The 19,554-nt window shown below is 41.2% G+C and overlaps 2 protein-coding genes across 4 annotated transcripts in view; both read left to right on the top strand.

The window, feature by feature from the left end:
• The window catches only part of ogfod1 (2-oxoglutarate and iron-dependent oxygenase domain containing 1), a 36,790-nt gene extending 29,155 nt beyond the window's left edge, over positions 1–7,635 (top strand). Inside the window, exons 12-13 of the mRNA XM_072547686.1 lie at positions 5,914–5,972; positions 7,143–7,635. Coding sequence (XP_072403787.1) covers positions 5,914–5,972; positions 7,143–7,304 — 221 coding nt within the window. The 3' untranslated portion in view covers positions 7,305–7,635. The remainder of the gene's footprint in view (positions 1–5,913; positions 5,973–7,142) is intronic.
• A 9,554-nt stretch (positions 7,636–17,189) lies between these two features.
• Positions 17,190–19,554, top strand: part of LOC140453186 (tapasin-related protein-like) — a 30,276-nt gene continuing 27,911 nt past the window's right edge. Inside the window, exons 1-2 of one of the 3 annotated variants that reach the window (XM_072547683.1) lie at positions 17,190–17,230; positions 19,132–19,433. In XM_072547683.1, coding sequence (XP_072403784.1) covers positions 19,379–19,433 — 55 coding nt within the window. In that variant the 5' untranslated portion in view covers positions 17,190–17,230; positions 19,132–19,378. The other 2 variants (XM_072547685.1, XM_072547684.1) reach the window with 2 other exon arrangements.

Here is a 19,554-nt window from a genome sequence, read left to right as displayed (position 1 = left end):
ATAACACACATTTCTTCAGCTATAACGTGATTGACAAACTGTGGACGTTGTTTGGATACTGAAGGGGTATAGTGATTTTCTGTTATTGATCTTCTACAGTGTGATTTTCTATAACATGAAGTTGCAGAAGAAGCAACTGTCGCATTAGAACAGAATGACCTCTAGTCAATTCCACTTTTGTTGAGGTATGGCTAATCCATGTGGATTTAGTACTTCAGTGGACCCATTCTAATGAGTTGCATCTTTTGCTCTAAAGGTACATTTACCTTGTTTTTCTTGAGACTTATTAATTGTTACTGTGTGAAAATTCATGGCAGATGCATTGTGTACTTTCCATTTCTAAGTTATATTAGTGAACGTGTATTGAATCAAAAGCCCTCACCCACGTACTCCATGCTGAATATGTGCTAAATAATACCCATGACTTGGGAGATGGGAGAGTATAGGAGACTGTGGGTCAGTCTTCAAAACTTCAAGGTTAAGATGAATAGTTCTCTGTCTAGCAGTACGTTTTATGTAACTATCATTTTTACAGTGTCATTGTGAAAGTGCCAAACATTTCAAACATTTTATAAAAACAGAAAAGACATGAATTTATTATTGTTGTTAGGAAAACTTTCTTTATGCATAGTAAACAGTATATGTCAGAGGGAATTGGAGATGAACACTTTAGAATCATTTATAAGCACTTGAATGCTGAATCATGAGTAATGTAGTGTATCTGTAAAGATAAATGAAAATGGATGAAATGACCTTCATCACTTAAGGTGGAAAAACAACTGATTGTAAGATTGCCTTAAAAAATGCTGAAAATTTGAAAGAAAAACAAGTAAAATGCAGCTCATCCCAAGTCGGTTTGATTTGTGATGTGAAAGACTTTAACAACTGGATGGTGTTCTGGGTAAATTACCTCAAGTTAATTAATTTGCCTACTTATTAAGAAATTTCACAGACAATCTGATAATGAAACAATTATTTAACTTTATTGCAGGTAGTGACCAAAATAAGACCCCTAGAGTAAGCAAATTAAGTTTCACAACTCAACTTGACTATTACCTGATTAATGGTGGAATTCAACTAAAATTCCAAACAATAGCGTCTATCTCTGGATGTATCCAGGGTTCAGTCCTGATGTAGTGTTGTTCTTCGGAGTTTTGCTACTGAAGAATCCTGGAGTTGAATACTTAGAGTACTTTCTGTTCTTCAAGTTTGCTGTGTGACATTATTGATAATCTTTCAGATTCTTGCATCCACAGTATTGACTACCCCTCTGGAGCCATCAAGTCTGCACCTTGCCTTCCTAACAGAAGTAGCTTCCCTGTTTCGTGTCACATTTGGCATTGACTGTGTTTGAAAACACAAATTTCTTTCAATTAACTCCTTGAATTTTTCTATAGTGCAATCTTCCAGTTAAGATGGTGACATGGTAAAACACTCCAACTGGAGCTCCTCTGCTTGCCAGCTCGTTTTCCTTTGTCTTTTTTCTTTATTAAGCTCTTACTGTGGTTTTTCTTGCATCTCACCCCTCCGTTCCCCCCCCCCCCCCCAAACTTTTAACTTCCTAACGTACCCTTACTGGGGGTAATGGAGAACAGAGTCTGAGACCAGCCTAGAGCAGGAGGCGAGTCACTGTTGAAGAGCGAGCGCGAGCTCAGTCCTAGAAGTGAGTCCTGGCCAGAATGGCAGCAGAGCGATTGCGGCTCGAGCCCAAAGCGGGGACCAGAGTGATTGCGGGCCGAGCCACAGAAGCAAGTCACAAGCGGAGCCAGAGTGGGGAGTAAAGCGAGTGCAGGCCATGTCCCACAAGCAAGCCGCAGCTGGAGCCTGAAGCGGCAACAGCATGAGCATGGGCATGGGCAGGGGCAGGGGCATGGGCAGAGTTCCAGCCGGAGCAGCAGCAAAGTGAGCATGGGCTGAGCTGGGAGCCAAATTGCAGTTGGAGACAGGGTAGGAGCAGAGTGAACCCAGACTGGTTTGGGAGGCCAGCATGTGGAGGCACTGTGGTGCCATGTTCTGAAACTGGCAGGCATGGACTTGGTGAAAAAGGACTATAACTTGAGTATCTTAATGATATTTTTTATTCTCATTCTGGACTCTTTAAACTCTGGATTCCCGTGCTCATTTCTTTTTCTGTTTCAATTCTGTAACAACACTTTCCCCATATCTTCCCCAATTGTTGTGTCTTAACCTTCATTGGTTCTGTCTCACCTGCCGAGCCCGGGTCTTTGCATTTTAATCTTACCCAAAGCCATCATTAGGATTACCTCATTACTCTTCCACCAAATAAGGATTTACAGCTCATGTCATTCCTCTGAGCTGATCCAGTTTGAACTGTTTCCAGTCAGGACAAGACAATGGGTGGGGCTTGAGTAACTTGAGTTCACAAGCTGCTGTTTTTCTGTGTTGCAGAAAAGTCCTGAAGAAGGGTTATGTCTGAAACATTGAGTTCGCCATCTCCTGATGGTGCCTGGCTTACTGTGTTCATCCGGTCTCCTTTTTGTCTACCTTGGATTCCAGCATCTGCAGTTTTTTTTTGTTTTTGTGTGTGAGCAGTCCCTGTCCAACATTTTCAAGCAGTGAAAATGGTTTTATTCATGTAACTTTGACTGCTCCTTTTCCCAGGCATGGCTAATTGCTTTCAATTCCAATTGTCGTTGTCTCTTAATGGTTTATTCCACGCAGAGCTTTTGCTGATTCTTTCAATCCATGAACAGTTAATAATGTTCTGAAGGTTACACTATCACAATGACCTTTCATCTGCAAAGGGAAAACCATGAAAGGAAATATTTAAAATCTATTAAGGTGGAGAGAGTGAGGAAAATGCCAAACGTGTAGGTCTGTGTTAACATGAAAAACAGGAGAGGGAAAATGATAAAAAGAGATGGTGGTGCAAGGCCACTCAGTCAAATTGAAGTGGTGTGGCTAGAAGTGCAGGAACATGTGAGCAGCTGTAGTCTTATTAGGAAATCTGAGTTAAGTAAAGTAAAAGTGGGACAAATAAAAAAAATGTGTGGAATGGCTATTAATGATGGACTGATGAGCATTTGCTTTACAAAACTAAAAGGAAGGTGTGAGTAAAACAAAAGCATGCAAAATAAAATGGAAAAAAATGGGTGTGCAATTGGTAGAGGTTATTGTTGACCTATGTTTCTCCCATTTTTAGGAGCAGGATGTTCCTGGGCTGCTGTGCAGCTGTGTATGTCGGTAGCTGCAGACCTCAAGGCCTGTCATCCATGTGTCCTGTACATTGACCTGGCCAAATAAAGACGCCTATTAAGCCTCTTGTGACACCGCATCAGGGTCTTGCTGATGACTTTTGCTGATCATTCACAGGACAGTAATGCAAAACCCTTCTGTAACCCTGGTATGGGTGCTTGGCCTCTGCTAATCCTGAAGAAGGGCTTATGCCCGAAATGTCAATTCTTCTGCTCCTTGGATGTTGCCTGACCTGCGCTTTTCCAGCAACACATTTTTCAGCTCCGCTAATCCTCCCATTTACTTTTACTTTCCTTTAACTTGTTACGGTAATGGCTGTTGTCATGGCTTTAAATTGACCCTGCACTTTAATCTCTCGTCATCATCTTCTGCCCAGTGCCAGTTACTGGCCACTAAACCACTCTAGGTTAAAACAAGGTCTGCAGATGCTGGAAACCAGATTCTAGATTAGAGTGGTGCTGGAAAAGCACAGCAGTTCAGGCAGCATCCGAGGAGCAGGAAAATTGACGTTTCGGGTAAAAGCCCTTCATCAGGAATAGAGGCAGAGTGCCTGCAACGTGGAGGCACCCTGCAGGCACTCTGCCTGTATTCCTGATGAAAGGCTTTTACCCGAAATGTCGATTTTCCTGCTCATCGGATGCTGCCTGAACTGCTGTACTTTTCCAGCACCACTCCAGTCGATTAGAGCCAAGTTCAGTGAATATTGGGACTGATGATTGCTTCCTTACCAGAATGCAGTATGGACCCAGAAATAGTTTCAATGTCAGGATCCTAACTCCAAGAAAAATTCTTGCAGTGCAGATATTTGTTCAACATTACTGTCATTTTCTCATTTCCCATGGTAACATCTCCTGCCTTAACTTCCTAGTGATTCACAGATGATTGTTTCTTTGTTTGTTTTTGTTCTTAAATGGAATGAATTTTTCTTGAAGGTTCAGAATTGTTTACTGTCCTATCTTTTCATCTATTTACTCAATCAACTTTTCTCCCCTCATTTTCACATAACTGACTTTGCTTAAATTTAAGATTTTTGTTTGGGACTGGAGAATATCACTCTCAAACTTCATTTGAGATTCAGAAGTAAACTGTCTGATTGCACATATGTTTTCTAATATAACTTTATTTCTAGTTGGTTCCACAATGTATTGTTCCAGGAAACTGTGCAATATTAGGTGTAAATTGTTTTGCGCTGTCTTCCGTGAATCTCTTGCTTCATTGTGCTGCAGTTAGTGGAGCAGAATAGCCTATTGAAAGAACAGCTGAATAATTGTCAGAGCCTCGCTTACCTTCTCGAAACCATCATTCTTTAATAACCGTATGATCCCATTGTTTGAAAGCTGGATGGCCACCAGATTATCATGTTGGAATTTTATGGCTGAAGGTGTTATGAACAAAATGGATAAAGGAGAATTGGTGGACATAGTATACTTAAGCTATTCTTAAACCAAGAAAATCTAACAGGTAAAGCACTGGCATGGATTAAAAGTTGGCGAACAGACAGGAAACAATTAGCAGTAGCAGGCTGTGACTAGTGAGTATATCATGGATCAGTACTTGGATCAGCTGGTCTCAATATATCATCATGATTGGAGGTTAGGACCAAATGTAATATTTCCAGATTTGGGGAGGATACAAGATTAAGTGGGAATGTGTGTTGTGAGGAAGATGTAAACCAAGCTTCAAGAGGACTTGGACAGTTTTAGTGAATGGGCAAGACCATGGCAAATGGAATATAATGTGGAAAAATGTGATGGTTTCCACTTTGGTTGGAGAAACAAATTTACAGATGTCATTTAAATGGTAAGAGGTTGAAAGGTGTAGATGTATAATAGGATCTGGAATTCTTGTCCATAAGCCACTGGAGGCTAACTTGGAACTGTGAAGAAATGTGGACTGCAGACGCTAAAGAGCAGAATCGAAAAGTGTGGCACTGAAAAAGTACAGCAGATCTGGCAGCATCTGAGGAACAGGAGAGTCGACGCTTCGGGCATTAGCCCTTCATTAGGAATGAACATGGAACTGCAGCAAGCAGGAAGGCTAATGGAATATCAACCAATCTTGCAAAGACAGTCTGTATATCGGAGTAGTGCAGTGTTGTTTCACTTCTGTCAGTACTTGCTTATACTCCACGTGGAGTACTGTGTGCTGTTTTGGTTTCCGTATGTCAGGAAACATTATTGTCTTAGAGGGAGTGCAACAAAAGGTCAACAGATTTGTTTACTTTCCTATGAAGAAAGATTGGGCAAAATGGACCTGTATTCTCTAGGGTTTTGCTGATAAGAAGTGATTTCATTGAAGTCTATAAAATACTTAAAAGGATGGACAAGGTAGATGCAGATGAAATGTTTCCCTTGGTTGGGGAGTTTAGAACCAATGAGTACAATTTAAAAATCAGAGGAATGCTACCTGGGACGGAAATGTGGAGAAACCTTTTTACCCACAGTGTTGCAAATCTTTGGAATTCCGTACTGTGGAAGCTCAGTCTTTGTGTCTATTTAACTTAGAGATTCTTTGATTTCTGATTATCCATTTGTACAGAATGGTAAAAGGCACTGAAGTATTTGATCAGCCATGAATGTATTGAATGGTGTAGCTGGCTTGACTGGTTTTTTGCTTCTTTCTATGTTCCCAGGAGGAAAATGGAAGGCATCAAAAAAGGAGCTGAAAGTTATCATGCAACTTTTTTCTCTGTTTCAGGCTGGAATGAGGAATTTGGTGGTGTTACTTCATACATTGCTAAAGGAGAAGATGAGGAGGTATGCTCCATGTTTATTCAATTTCAAATCAGTGAAGAATGGAAGTAACAACTTATAATTACATAAGTTCATGATCTCTGGATGCTCTGCGGCCCTTGCAATCAATGCAGTGAGTTTTAAAGGAACTCACAGTTGTAATGTAGAAGGACCTATTTGTGCACAGCAAGTCCCAAAAACAGTAGTGACAACAGCCAGATTTGGCAATTTTGGTTGAGGGATAAGTATTTTCCGGAACTCCCCTACTGTTTTTCAAAATGTTGCGATGAAGTACTTTATATGTACGTGAGAAGGTAGCCAGAAAACAGCTCCTATGATGTGCATTAGTCCCTCAGTATTGCACAGAAATTTGCCTGGTGTGCCTCTACATATCATGTGGGAGATGATGGTGAAGTGGTGAGATTGATGAAATTGTAAGATCCCTAAAGGTAATCCAAGATAAATGCTAACCTGGGCAATGTGGGGTCCCAGAATTGTAAGAACAATGGATTATTTTCTTAACTTTCTTTGTACTTGTGTTGGATTGTAATTGATACAAAATTAATAAGATGAAATAATAAGACAGGTTGCCCAAGTAACAGTCAGTAGTAGCAAAAAGCAGACCTCTGTTCAGCCTAGTCGTTCTGCATTTATGGCAATTAAAATGATCAGTTTTTTCATTTGAGTTGGGAACTGTAAGGCAGCTAATGAGTAGATGACACTAACCAGTGATGGTAAACCTATCCTTTCTAGTGGAGAATGTGGGCTTGCATAAAGGGTCTTTAAACATCCGTGGCACATTAACAATTTGGGTTGGAAGAGTGGATGTCTGTAAGTATTGTAAATTAGTCCCTAAATTGAGTTGCAAGATTCCAAATGTCATTATCAAATCGTCGGTTTTCTAGTTTTAGCTAAATGGTTGAGAATGGAATTATGCCACCGAAGGAGATCAAAAATGAGGCATTAATACTCCAGTAAGGGGAAGGTGCAAAATGTGGATTACTCGGCATGGTCTCGGGTGCACATACCAGCAAGGTACTAACTCTTGGCAAAATATCAAAGGCTGGGCATTATCATATGCCTCTCATATTGACCAGAGATCAAGTATAAGAAGGGAATGGAGGAGAAGAGGAAAAGAAGAAATGAAGTGTTAACTCAATAAAAAACTTGTTAATGGTTTGTGTTGTATTTCAGTTACTTAGCCTTTGCCCAGAAGACAACTCCCTGGCCTTGATCTACCGAGATAAAGAAACACTAAAGTTTGTGAAACACATTAACCAGCGAAGCATCAGTCAGTGTAAGAAGACGCATGAGACAAAGGGATTCTGGGACTTTAACTTTGTGTATTATGAATGATGGCACATCTGGGTTTTCTATATAATCCTTTGAATCTAGTGTGGGATAAAACATCAAAATGATAAATGATATGCTCCTGCTGTTAAAGAGCTTTTTGTGGTGAGTGCCAGTACCTTCTAACATCTGGTATATAATGGTGGCAGTTACATCACTACAGCAGTTCACATGGGCTGTAAGTGTCTTTGCCAGTTGTTTGTAAATTCATTGAAAGACTTACTTGACCTGGTAGAAGTTCTTCAAGTCTCAATTGCTTTATCAATCTGCTATTATTGTCATTAAAATACTCTTGTAGCAGTCGTAATTTTCTAAATTAAAAATAATTTTGTCATAATCATGACTTATGTCTTAAATTTCCTGTATCTCTCTGCAAATGGCTGTGCTTCATAATCATCCATCTTCATTTAGCCAGCTGTAAATTTCTCGTGGCGTTCTCTAAATTTTAAACATTTTGTAGACTGTGGCAGTAGGGTAATTTTCATGTTGTGGCAGGTGTAGATTTTAGTGTGAGTGCTTGCGTATATAATTATGTGATCCTGAGAGTTATTTTGGTGCATTCTCTGGTGTTTCCTTCAGTCAATATTCTTTTCTCTGAATTTCTTCCATGGCCCTTAGCTAAGATTTAGCATAGGTGATTTATTGCTAATTCTCAGCCAATTTTGCTTGGAACCAGGCTGCTGGAAGATATGGGAGTAGCAAGGCAAGAAGTGCTTCTTTGCTTTAGTATATTATGCAGATTGGTTAGCTCAGTTGACTAGATGGTTGAGTGATGGTAACATTGTGGGTTCAATTCTCATATTGGCTGAGTTCACCATGAGGGTCCTGGCTTCTCAGACTCTTCCCTCACTTGAGATGTAGTGATCCTCGGGTCAAATCCACCACCAGTCATCTCTCTAATGAGCGAGTAATTGTATGTGCTTTGGGATGATGATGATTTTACTTTCTTTTTACATCAAATATTAGAAATTCTTTAAAGTTAAATTGATGGTTTCATTTAGGGGGGCAGGAAAGATAATTGGCCTGGGTTATAAAAATCTCACCAATGTGTAAGAGGAGTGACAGTTTTGAGGTTGGGAATTCAATAATCTATTTGCATCTAACTAGGCTGTCTTTAAAAAAAGGTAATTGCCTGTTCAGGAATTCTTGATGCACAAAACTGTAAAGGTATTCTACTCCTTTCTAGCTTTCATCCTTTGCAGTGATGAGTTATCAAGTTAACTAACTATACTTAGTGAAAACCGAGGTTGATATGTGGCTCATGATTTAGACAGTAGTTATCCGAGTAGAGAGTGAGATTGGTAGAGACTGAGAATGAGCACAAGACAATGGTGTTACATCTGAGGTTGGAGGAGTGCACTGTTTCTCAATAGTCACACTACTCCATGAATCACAGCATATGTCAGACAATGTTTTGCCAATTATCGATAAAACTAATTGTACACATTAATCAATTTGTTTGAGAATACAGATACAAGACCTAGCTTTCTTTTATGTATTTGTTCTTTATTAAACAAGATTTATTCAATAAGATTTATTCAATAATGATGCAAATATTACTAATCGTTTGAGATGTGACAGTAAATATATACATACCCTTTAAAATACAAAAACACCAATTAAAGAAAAAGAAAGTTAATTTCACTGACAGTTTAATACATTCAACTTTAGTTAAAAATCATTTTGATCAAATAATTATGATTCTTGAAGGAATAGAAGCATATACATAATAATTAGACAGCATAAGCATTTCAAGAGGAATATTAACATTTACTGCAAGAGTAAAGATGTTTGATGCAGTTGTACCTGGCATTGAAGTGATCACACCTGAATTATTTGGTTACCCAATGAAGGAAAGACTTGTCTTAAAGGTTCTTTGGATTGATTCCTGCAATGAGAGTTAATTCCACGAGGTGAGATTGTGTAAGCTGTCCTATATTCTCAAGTTTTAAAAAAAATCGGGGGGGTGCTTTCATCGAAACTTATGAAATTCTTGGTCATGTCAACCTAAATTAGGAATAGGGTAAGGCACTTGACCCCTCTAGTTTGCTGTTCCATTGAATAAAATCACAATTGTCTGATTACTCTAAACTCTTGTCTACCTTCCCTTTCCTCAACTCTGCTTCACTTGTCTTTTCAAGACCAGAGTTCTGAAGACTCACGACTCCGATAAAATGTTTTCTGTATCTGTTTTAAATTGTTAGGGCCTTATTTGAAAGAGAGCCCTCGTTCCAGAAAGGCAATGTCTTTTTCACATGCACCCTGTCAAGATTGCCAGGATATTATGCAATTCAATCATGTTGCCTCTTACTCTTCTAAACTCTCAGTCAAAGAAGGAAGAGGTCAGCTAATGAGAACTGAAATAAGAAATGTTTTTATCTTTGAAATTTTTTTGTCCAGAGGCCTCTGGATGTTCAATTGTTTAATACATCCAAGATTGAAAATGATAACTGTTTGAGTTCTAAGAAAATGAATTGATATGGGAATAGAATAGAAATATGGAGTTAGTATGAAATCTCAGTGTCAGTCCCAGTCAAGAAGCCACATAATCTAATTGTTGTACACATCCTTGCTCAACAAGTAGTTTTAGTGTCAGCTTTGGCTCTTTATTTTTGCCTTGAGGCTTGTCAGCTTCCTTAATAGTAGTAAGATGAAGACAGTCAGATGAATGTTTATCCTATTTTCAATGTTGGAAGGAAGGCAAAGCTGGATGAATGCTGGAATTCACATGTGGGATTCTCTGAGTAGAAGGTGGGGAAAGGAAAATGGTCCATTATTGCTTTGGATTCTCTCAGTCATCTACTTCCTTTAATCAGCAAAAAAAGGCTAATTTATTTAATTAAGCAAAAAAATGCAAAATTCAAGATGATTTTTACAGTTCAGAAATTTCTAATGAAGAAACATTTGCCCTAAAACTACAGACCAAGTCCAAGTTAGTGAGACCATTCTTGGGTAGTAATATATGGTGTAATTTTTTGTATGAAATATTGGCTGGATTTTCGGATGAAAATGGCGTGGTATCATGGTTTTGTGATAGCTTTTGTTTTACCATTATGGCCAGGAAGATGTTGTAATGGATCTATGTGTGGATAAGAGCAAAATATGGGATGATTGTTGAATCCTACTTAGGTTATTTTAATTGGAGTTGCAGTCAAATGAGACAGTGATTCACAGCCTGGACAGAAGGAAGATATATTGGTACCTTCTGGGTACCTTGAGACATAATGGTATTCCTATCTTTGAACCAGTGGACCAAAGTTCACTACAAGCCCCAGAGGTGTGTAATACCATCTCTTACCATTGGTGAGAGCTTGGGTAGGCCATGGCAGACCTCTGCAAATCATAAACCCAAACACAAATTGCTGGAAAAGAACAGCAGTTCTGGCTGCATCTATGGAGAGAAATCAGAGTTAACATTTTGACTTGAGTGATGCTTTGTCAGAATTGATGGTAGCTAGGAAGAAATTGGTTTTATGCAGAAGATAGGGTGGCGGAGGGGTTAAGGAGTAAACAATAAGTGGGGATAACCCAAAGAAAGACAAAAGAACAGTTAGATAGACAAAGGACTGAATAACTCTCTGGCTAGGTGAGTGAATAGCTATTAATGGGAAGTGTCATCACAGACTATGTAATAACAAGACCTGGTATATGGGAGTTGGGTTAAGGACATAGAAGAGCTCAAGCCCTAAAGGTATTGAATGCTACATTGACTCCAGAAGGCTGCATGTTCCCCACGTGGAAACTGAGATACTGTTCTTCCAGTTTGTGCTGAGCATAGCTGGAGCATGAAGCAAGCCTGAGACAGAGATGTTGGCCAAGGATCAGGGTGTTATATTGAAATGGCAGGTAACTGGAAGCTCAGGGTCTTTTTTTTTTTTGCAGACAGAACCTAGGTGTTTTATGAAGTGTTCACCTAGTCTACCCCAGTGTGGAAGAGACCACATTGTGAACAGTGAATGCAGTAGACTAGATTGAAGTGCAAGTAAAGTGCTGCTTCACCTGGAAGGTATGTTTGGGTCCTTGGATACTAAGGAGGGGAGAAGTAAATGGACAAGTGTTTCACCTTCTATGATTGCAAGGCAAGGTGCCATGAAGCTTTGGGAGTGTATTGAGAGTGAAGGAAGAGTGGAACAGAGTGTCACAAAGGAAATGGTCCCTGCAGAAGGCTGGCAAGGGAGGGGAGGGGTACATGTAGTGGAATCTCACTGGAGGTGGTGGAAACAGTGGTTAATAATCCTCTGGATGTGTATGCTGGTGGGATGGTAGGTGAGGACAAGGGGACGCTATTGGTATTGTGGGAAAGAGAGGGGGTAAAGGCCAAAGCGCAGGAGGTGGGTTGGAACCTGATGGTGCTGAGCAATCCTTGGTTGAGGAAGAAAGCAGACATTTCAGAAGCTCCCTTGCTGAAGTTGGCACTTTGGAACAGGTATAACAGAGATCAAAGAACTGGGAGAAGGGAATGGAGGGTTTGTAGGAAGTGGGGTGTCTGGAGATATAGTCAAGGTAACTGTGGTTTATAGTGGATGTTTGTGGCCAGTCTATCCTTAGAAATGGAAGCAGAGAAATTGAGGAAAGGAAGGGAGGAGTACAAGGTGGACCAGGTGAAGGTAACAGCATGGTTGAAATTGGAATCAAAATCGAGAAGCTTTTCAAATTCCAGTTGAGAGGAGGAAGCAGCACTGATGATATCATCAACATACTGGAAAAAACATTGTGGGTTGGGGCTGGGACAGGACTGGAACAAGAACTGTTACATGTATCCCACAAAAAAGACCATCATAACAAGCAGGTACCCATGGCCACCCCTCTAACCTGAAAAAAATAAGAGTGGAGTTAAAAGAAAAATTGTTCAGGGTGAGGACGAGCTTAGCCAGGCAGAACAGGCTAGTGTGGATGGCGACAGTTCAGGCCTTTGTTCGTGAAAAACAAAGACCATCCTGGTGGGGGATGGATGTATAAATGGATTGCATGTCCATGGTAAAGAGAAGGCAGCTAGAGCCTGCAAACTGGAAATTCTGAAACCGGTGTAAAATGTCAGAAAAGTCACGGATATCAGTGGGAGAATTGTGTTTAGGGGAGTACTGCAGGGCTCCTCCAGAGAAGTGTCAGTGGAGTAAAAGTATTCCTTGAGGTACCTTGTGGTTTACTCAGCATGTTTATTCTAAAAGTATTGTTCAATACCGTTGATACTTATTTGCATTGCGTGCTGGAGTCAAGAGACAGGTCATCCGTAGATTACCTGCTTTCACCAGTACTCATCCTTTGGTTTGATCTCTGGGATGTGGATCTCTGGCTTAAGTGCTGAACCTGCTTCTATCTGGTAAGAAATAATTTTATGTATCACCTTCCCTGGCATTATGGGTGTCAGGCACCACTCTTGCACAGCAATTGAAGACAAATTAGGAGATATTCAAGATATTACCTTTTTTTTCAGGAAGGATCCTGATGTATAACATTCATGGTAATGGCCAATGACAATATCTTCCATGCCTGCTCTGAGGTTTCTGGCCTGCTCATGGGAGGCAGCTGATTGCGGTCAGCTCCTCCTTGAAAAAATGGAGACATTGTACACACTCTTCCTCAGTGGCATTGAGTTAAGAAAAGTGCTCTCTAAAGATGAGTTGGACTTCCCCATCTCCTCCTTCATCTGTTTCTTCAAGCATCTTATCCTCCTCTGTGCCATTTCTGCTGATCCTCCTGTCATATCAGAAGCACATTGCCAAAACAGAAATCTTGAAGTGAGAACCAAGGGCTTCACCATGTTCCACCAATTTTAAGTAACAGTGTAAACTACCAACCAGTTCTACTAACTCAGCGACAATTCAAAGATTCAGTCAGAAATTAATGTCAGCATAGTTGATTCCTTTGAATGCTGCAGTTTGTAGATTCTTTCTATTCTTCAATATACGTTTGACTCTGTGAGGTCAAGAATATAATGAAGTCTTGAGATCAAAAATGATGCTTGGTGCTGTTTGATGCCAGAATCTATCTATCTATAAAAATTTTGCTGATGACATCACCAAAATGGTGTTGACATGGGCTTGAGTGTAACAACATGTGTCTCACTAAAGGGCATGCATGGCATTGGTGGGGGGTGGGGGTGGGGGGGGATAAATTACAGTTGAATTTTGTAGCCATTTTCATTGAATAAAATGTTAAACCAGAGCTATATCTGCCTTTTTGACATCCTGTCACCATATTCAAATATTCAAGGGAAGGGAGTTGTCCCCACATCTTGGTCAATATTTAAGCTTCAACCATCCAACTCCATCAAAAACAGGTGATTGGGTCATCTATTTCATTAGTGGAGTAGGACATTGCTGTATTTAAAGTACTTTGCAGTGTCTTCAAGGTGCCAAACATTGCACATTTTTTAATGTTTTTGCATAACATGCTATGAACAACATGCTAAACTTCAGATTGATTTAAAAATCAATTGGTTGATTTAGTTGAAGGATCATTGTGCCTTTTGGATATCTATGGGCTAAGATGGACCAATCACTTTTATTGGTATCTACCTTGAATCTTGATCAAGTGGGTCAATGGGCTGAAGAGTGGCAGCTGAAGTTTAATTTCAATAAATATGAGGTGCTGCATTTTGGAAAGGCAAATCAGGGCAGGACTTATAAACATAATTGTAAGATCCGAGGGAGTGTTGCTTAACAAAGAGACCTTGAGTGAAGGTTCATAGTTCCTTGAAAGTGGAGTCAAAGGTAGATAAGCTAGCGAAGAAGCATTTGGTGTGCTTTCCTTTATTGGTCAGTGCATTGAGTAAAGGAGTTGAGAAGTAATGTTGCAGCTCTAAAGGACATTGGTTAGGCCACTTTTGGAATATTGTGTACAATTCTGGTCTCCCTGTTGTAGCAAGGATGTTGTGAAACTTGAAGGGGTTCAGAAAAAAATTTACGAGGATATTGCCAGGGTTGGAAGGTTTGAGGTACATGGAGAGGCTGAATAGGCTGGGGCGATTTTACCTGGACTCTTGGAGGCTTAGGGGTGACCTCACAAAGGTTTGTAAAATCATGCAGGACATGGATAGGGTAAATGGACAAGGTGTTTTCCTTGGTCTCGGAGTCTAGGACTAGAGGGCATAGGTTTAAGGTGAGAGGGGAAAGATTTGCAAGGGACCTAAGGGACAACATTTTTATGGGGTGGGTTTTGCAAGTATGGAATGAGCTGCTGGAGAAACTGGTGGAGGTTGGTACAATTACAACGTTTAAAAAGCATCTGGATGGGTATATGAATGGGAAGGGCCAAGTGTTGGCAAATGGGACTAGATTAGGTGAGAATATCTGGTCGGCATGGACGAGTTTGACTGAAGGGTCTATTTCTGTGCTGTACATCTTTATGACTCAATGAGCAGCATTCCTTATGCCACATCTTTACACTGTCATGCAGCAATCATGTTAGTGGGACGAACAGTTCCATGACAGACACATTTTGATTTGGTGCTTTGTACTGGGAATTAAATTACGATTGCACAATTTAATTTCACAAATTATTCTTATAGTTAATGACATGATACTATGTTTACCCTTTTAACTCATGAAACTTGAAACAGTACTTAAAGCCCATTTTGCACCTATTTCACACCACAGTTGCTCCTTTCCATGTAATTTTGATGGAAATTCCACCTCCCTTACCATAGCTTTAACTTCAGACTGCATTGAGATTGTCTATTGTCTATTGTCTATAACTTCAGACTGCGTTGAGATACTCTGATGTAAGAGTGATGTTGGGCAATGTGTTTTATTTTCATTGTTGTCTTCTGGACCTATGTTTTGATTGTGTTTGGCTGTTGGATGGTTTTTACGCCCTTTAAATTGTCTCTGCAGAATAGTTGTCTTTTGTTGGCAGAGGAAGATTTGAATATAGTGTTATTTAATCATCAATATTGCTTTTTGTGATGGAGGCTACTGTGGGTACTTTTCACCACGCTGAAGACATTTCCATCATCCTACAAATTGACCTTTGCAGGCAAATGCTGACTGAGCAATGTCTAATGGCCTGTCAGAATTCTCTTGGCTATCTTGGTGTAACATGCAATTTATAGCGCTGGAACAGGTCATTTCATCAAAAGATCAATGCTGTACATATATTTCCTCACCTTACTTCATCTCACTGTCGTCAAATCTTTCTTCTCTGTCATCCTTAAGTAGTTTCATCATGAACCTTGTAAAATGAATTATTTAAGTAGTAAGATTTGCTAACTTTGGTTAAATCCATTCCAGTAGGCTCCATCATGAAATTTTCAACCACTAAAAAAGCCTAATTTTCCCTTTTGCAATTTTTTAAAAGGATATGATGACGAAAATTGGGAAAGAAATTTTTTTTTGCCTAGCTGTCTCTTTTGGCAGTACTCAGGAAATATTTCTTCAATTAATGCAGTACTTCAGAGCAACCTAGGAGAGTTGGAAACTCTCAGCTATGGGGTAAAAACAATGACTGCAGATGCTGGAAACCAGATTCTGGATTAGTGGTGCGGGAAGAGCACAGCAGTTCAGGCAGCATCCAAAGTGCAGCGAAATTGACGTTTTGGGCAAAAGCCCTTCATCAGAAATAAAGGCAGTGGCCCTGAAGCATAGAGAGATAAGCTAGAGGAGGGTGGGGGTGGGGAGAAAGTAGCATAGAGTACAATAGGTGAGTGGGGGAGGGGATGAAGGTGATAGGTCGGGGAGGAGAGGGTGGAGTGGATAGGTGGAAGATGAGATAGGCAGGTACGGCAAGTCCAGACAAGTCATGGGGACAGTGCTGAGCTGGAAGTTAGGAACTAGGATGAGGTGGGGGAAGGGGAAATGGTGAAACTGTTGAAGTCCACATTGATGCCCTGGGGTTGAAGTGTTCCGAGGCGGAAGATGAGGTATTCTTCCTCCGGGTGTCTGTTGGCGAGGGAGCGGCAGTGAAGGAGGCCCAGGACCTCCATGTCCTCAGCAGAGTGGGAGGGGGAGTTGAAATGTTGGGCCACGGGGGGTGTGGTTGATTGGTGCGGGTGTCCCGGAGATGTTCCCTAAAGCACTCTGCTAGGAGGTGTCCAGTCTCCCTGATGTAGAGGAGACCGCAGCGGGGGCAACGGATACAATAAATGATATTAGTGGATGTGCAGGTAAAACTTTGATGGATGTGGAAGGCTCCTTTAGGGCTTTGGATAGAGGTGAGGTGGGAGGTGTGGGTACAGGTTTTACAGTTCCTGCAGTGGCAGGGGAAAGTGCCAGGATGGGAGGGTGGGTTGTAGGGGGGCGTGGACCTGACCAGGTAGTTATGGAGGGAACGGTCTTTGTGGAAGGCGGAAAGGGGTGGGGAGGGAAATATATCCCTGGTGGTGGGGTCTTTTTGGAGGTGGCGGAAATGTCGGTGGATGATTTGGTTTATGCAAAGGTTTGTAGGGTGGAAGGTGAGCACCAGGGGTGTTCTGTCCTTGTAACATTGGAGGGGTGGGGTCTGAGGGCGGAGTTGCGGGATGTGGATGAGATGCGTTGGAGGGCATCTTTATCAAAGTGGGAAGGGAAATTGTGGTCTCTAAAGAAGGAGGTCATCTGGTGTGTTCTGTGGTGGAACTGGTCCTCCTGGGAGCAGATCCAGCGGAGATAGAGGAATTGGGAATACGGGATGGCATTTTTGCAAGAGGTACGGTGGGAAGAGGTGTAATCCAGGTAGCTGTGGGAGTTGGTGGGTTTGTAAAAAATGTCAGTGTCAAGTCGGTCGTCATTAATGGAGATGGAGAGGTCCAGGAAGGGGAGAGAGGTGTCAGAGATGGTCCAGGTAAGTTTAAGGTCAGGGTGGAATGTGTTGGTGAATTTGATGAATTGCTCAACCTCCTCGCGCATGCACGAGGCGGCGCCAATGCAGTCATCAATGTAGCGGAGGAAGAGGTGGGGAACTCTGAGCTATTCCCATTTTACTACTGGACTGCCTTGGATGCTGGAAGGCTAAAGGTAAAAGGCGATAGTAAGGACTGCAGATGATGAAAGTCAGAATCGATAAAATGTGGGGCTGGAAGAGCACAGCTGGGGAGTCCCGATGAAGGGTCCAGACCTGAAACGTCAACTTTGTTGCTCCTCCGATGCTGTCTCTTCCAGCTCCACATTTTATCGACTCTAAAAACAAACGGAGACAGGAGTAGTATTCCAACATTCTGTCCTAACGTACAGTCGGCAGGGTCTGATAAGCTCAACATCACGCTCGGAGTAGCACAAAAATTGAAAAGGAAAATGCAGTTGCTGGATAATTGAAAAAGAATGGAAATTGCATGAGATAATGGAGACGTGGGTGAGGATCTAGGAAGAAAAGGCCAGTTTGATGTTTGTCCTCTTATTTCACCGCTTCGTTTTACTGCGATTGTTTGAAAACTGTTGTCAGACCTTTCCTGTATGATATCCTGTATTGTAATTGTTAACCGTGGTACATTTTGTTCTGGTTCTCTCACACTTAACACTTTGAAAGAGATTTCTCTTCCGGTTCAGTTTCAGTGACACTGTTTCCTAACGCTTGTGCTTATTGACCGGTGCACTTCATGTTTCAAGCAGTTCCCGTCCTTGTATCAAACAACTTTTGTGAAGGCTGAGGCGTCACCTGATTAACTATTAAAATAAGTAAGATTAAGACTACTTCGGAAGATATTGCTGCTTGTGGGGGCGAGCTGCTCTAGAGGGCGTAAATATGAGATCCTGAATGCTCAATCCGACAGGTAACTCAAGAGTGGAGTATGGCACTCCCGACCACAGAGTAGTCGAGGCGAAAAGAATGGATACATTTTAAACAGAAAGCTATTTAACTGTATGAAGGAAAGTCTAAGAGAATTTTACGTCAAAAGATTTGGAAGGTTTGTGAGGACAGAGAATGTAAAAGATGGCGAGCAATATGTTTGAGTAATAACATTCCTGAACTACCCTATTGAGGGAATTATTTCTCTTTCAGTCAGCAAATGAAACCAATTCTCCTTTTGGCTTGCGGCAGGTTGGTGAGAGAGGGAAACGGGTGTGTGCATATTTTGCGAGGACCACTTTTAGCCCTCCGCCCTGAGAGAGCTGGAGGCGAAATAGCACAGGGTGAGATGGCGTTCGCAGATAAAGTTAGGAGGAATTGAGGAAGCGCCAAATTGGGTGAGAGTGGGAGTACTCGAGTGCGTGTAGGTTTTGTGCAGCATTAACTGTGAAAGTCTGCTGTTTGAGGGTGTAGGCACAGCACACTCTTGAAAAGAGGAAACTGGCTGGACAACACAGTTCGCGACCTCCTTTCTCAGAGTTCGACATGAATGTATGCAGTTTTTGAGCAAAGTACAATGTAACTCTGCAAGTACAAGTAACTCTGAGCTCAAAAACTGCATGAATTTATGTAAAACTCTTATCTCACTTTTTAGACTAGAATCAATCTAAACATCATGGTAGAGACAGAGAACACAAGGGGCCAACACCTTCAACATATTGTCTAGCTATCACCATTGTTAACAGCTAACCAGAGAATGCAACTTTTAAAAAAAAAAGGTTTTGTGATTTACACATGAAAGAAGTGAAACTATCACTGTATTCTAACAGATGAAAGGCTTAACAGACAATCAATTTTTCAATGTATAATTTCAGTTACATCACACTGTAAATTTTTGCTATAAATTCTGTGTTAGGATCGAGCCCTCCACTGTCACCTGATGAAGCAGCGTCGTTCCGAAAGCTAGTGTGTTTCCAATTAAACCTGTTGGACTATAACCTGGTGTTGTGTGATTTTTAACTTTGTACACCCCAGTCCAACAGCGGCATCTGCAAATCATCACCTTTCTCAGACCACCCCACAGACACCTTTTGCCGTCTCACATGGACGTGACCTTTGATTTCTGCTTCAGATAAAGTGTTCAACGCTTGGTACGAAACGAAACCGCCGTTATTTCTGCTTCCAATACACGCAGTGGGCTGTAGATCTTGCCTACCAACACAGCATTGAAACCGCAAGATTGCAAGCGTGACAGCGAAAGATTGCACTTCACATGAGCTCGAGAGAGTGGAAAGAATAGTGACCACCCTCTCCCTGCCGTCCCGCTCAAACCAGCCGGGGGTGTGGGGCTCTGTTGGAACTCAGCTCCAAATGTCAGTATGTCTCGGGGAACAGAACTTCTCCCCATACTCATCCTGGTCCTTTCTTGCACAGGTACGTGCTTTCAATTCAACTATCGTTACATTTAAGAAATTATAAGTAATACACGCAAAATAATCAGTATACCTCTTTTTTCACTTCTCTTGCTATTCATGACTGAAGTTGTTACACATGT

The sequence above is a fragment of the Chiloscyllium punctatum genome, chromosome 26 (assembly GCF_047496795.1).
Source record: "Chiloscyllium punctatum isolate Juve2018m chromosome 26, sChiPun1.3, whole genome shotgun sequence".
In the NCBI taxonomy this organism is placed as follows: domain Eukaryota; kingdom Metazoa; phylum Chordata; class Chondrichthyes; order Orectolobiformes; family Hemiscylliidae; genus Chiloscyllium; species Chiloscyllium punctatum.
Note: the sequence above shows the minus strand (reverse complement) of the source record. Positions and strands in the feature narration are given on the sequence as shown.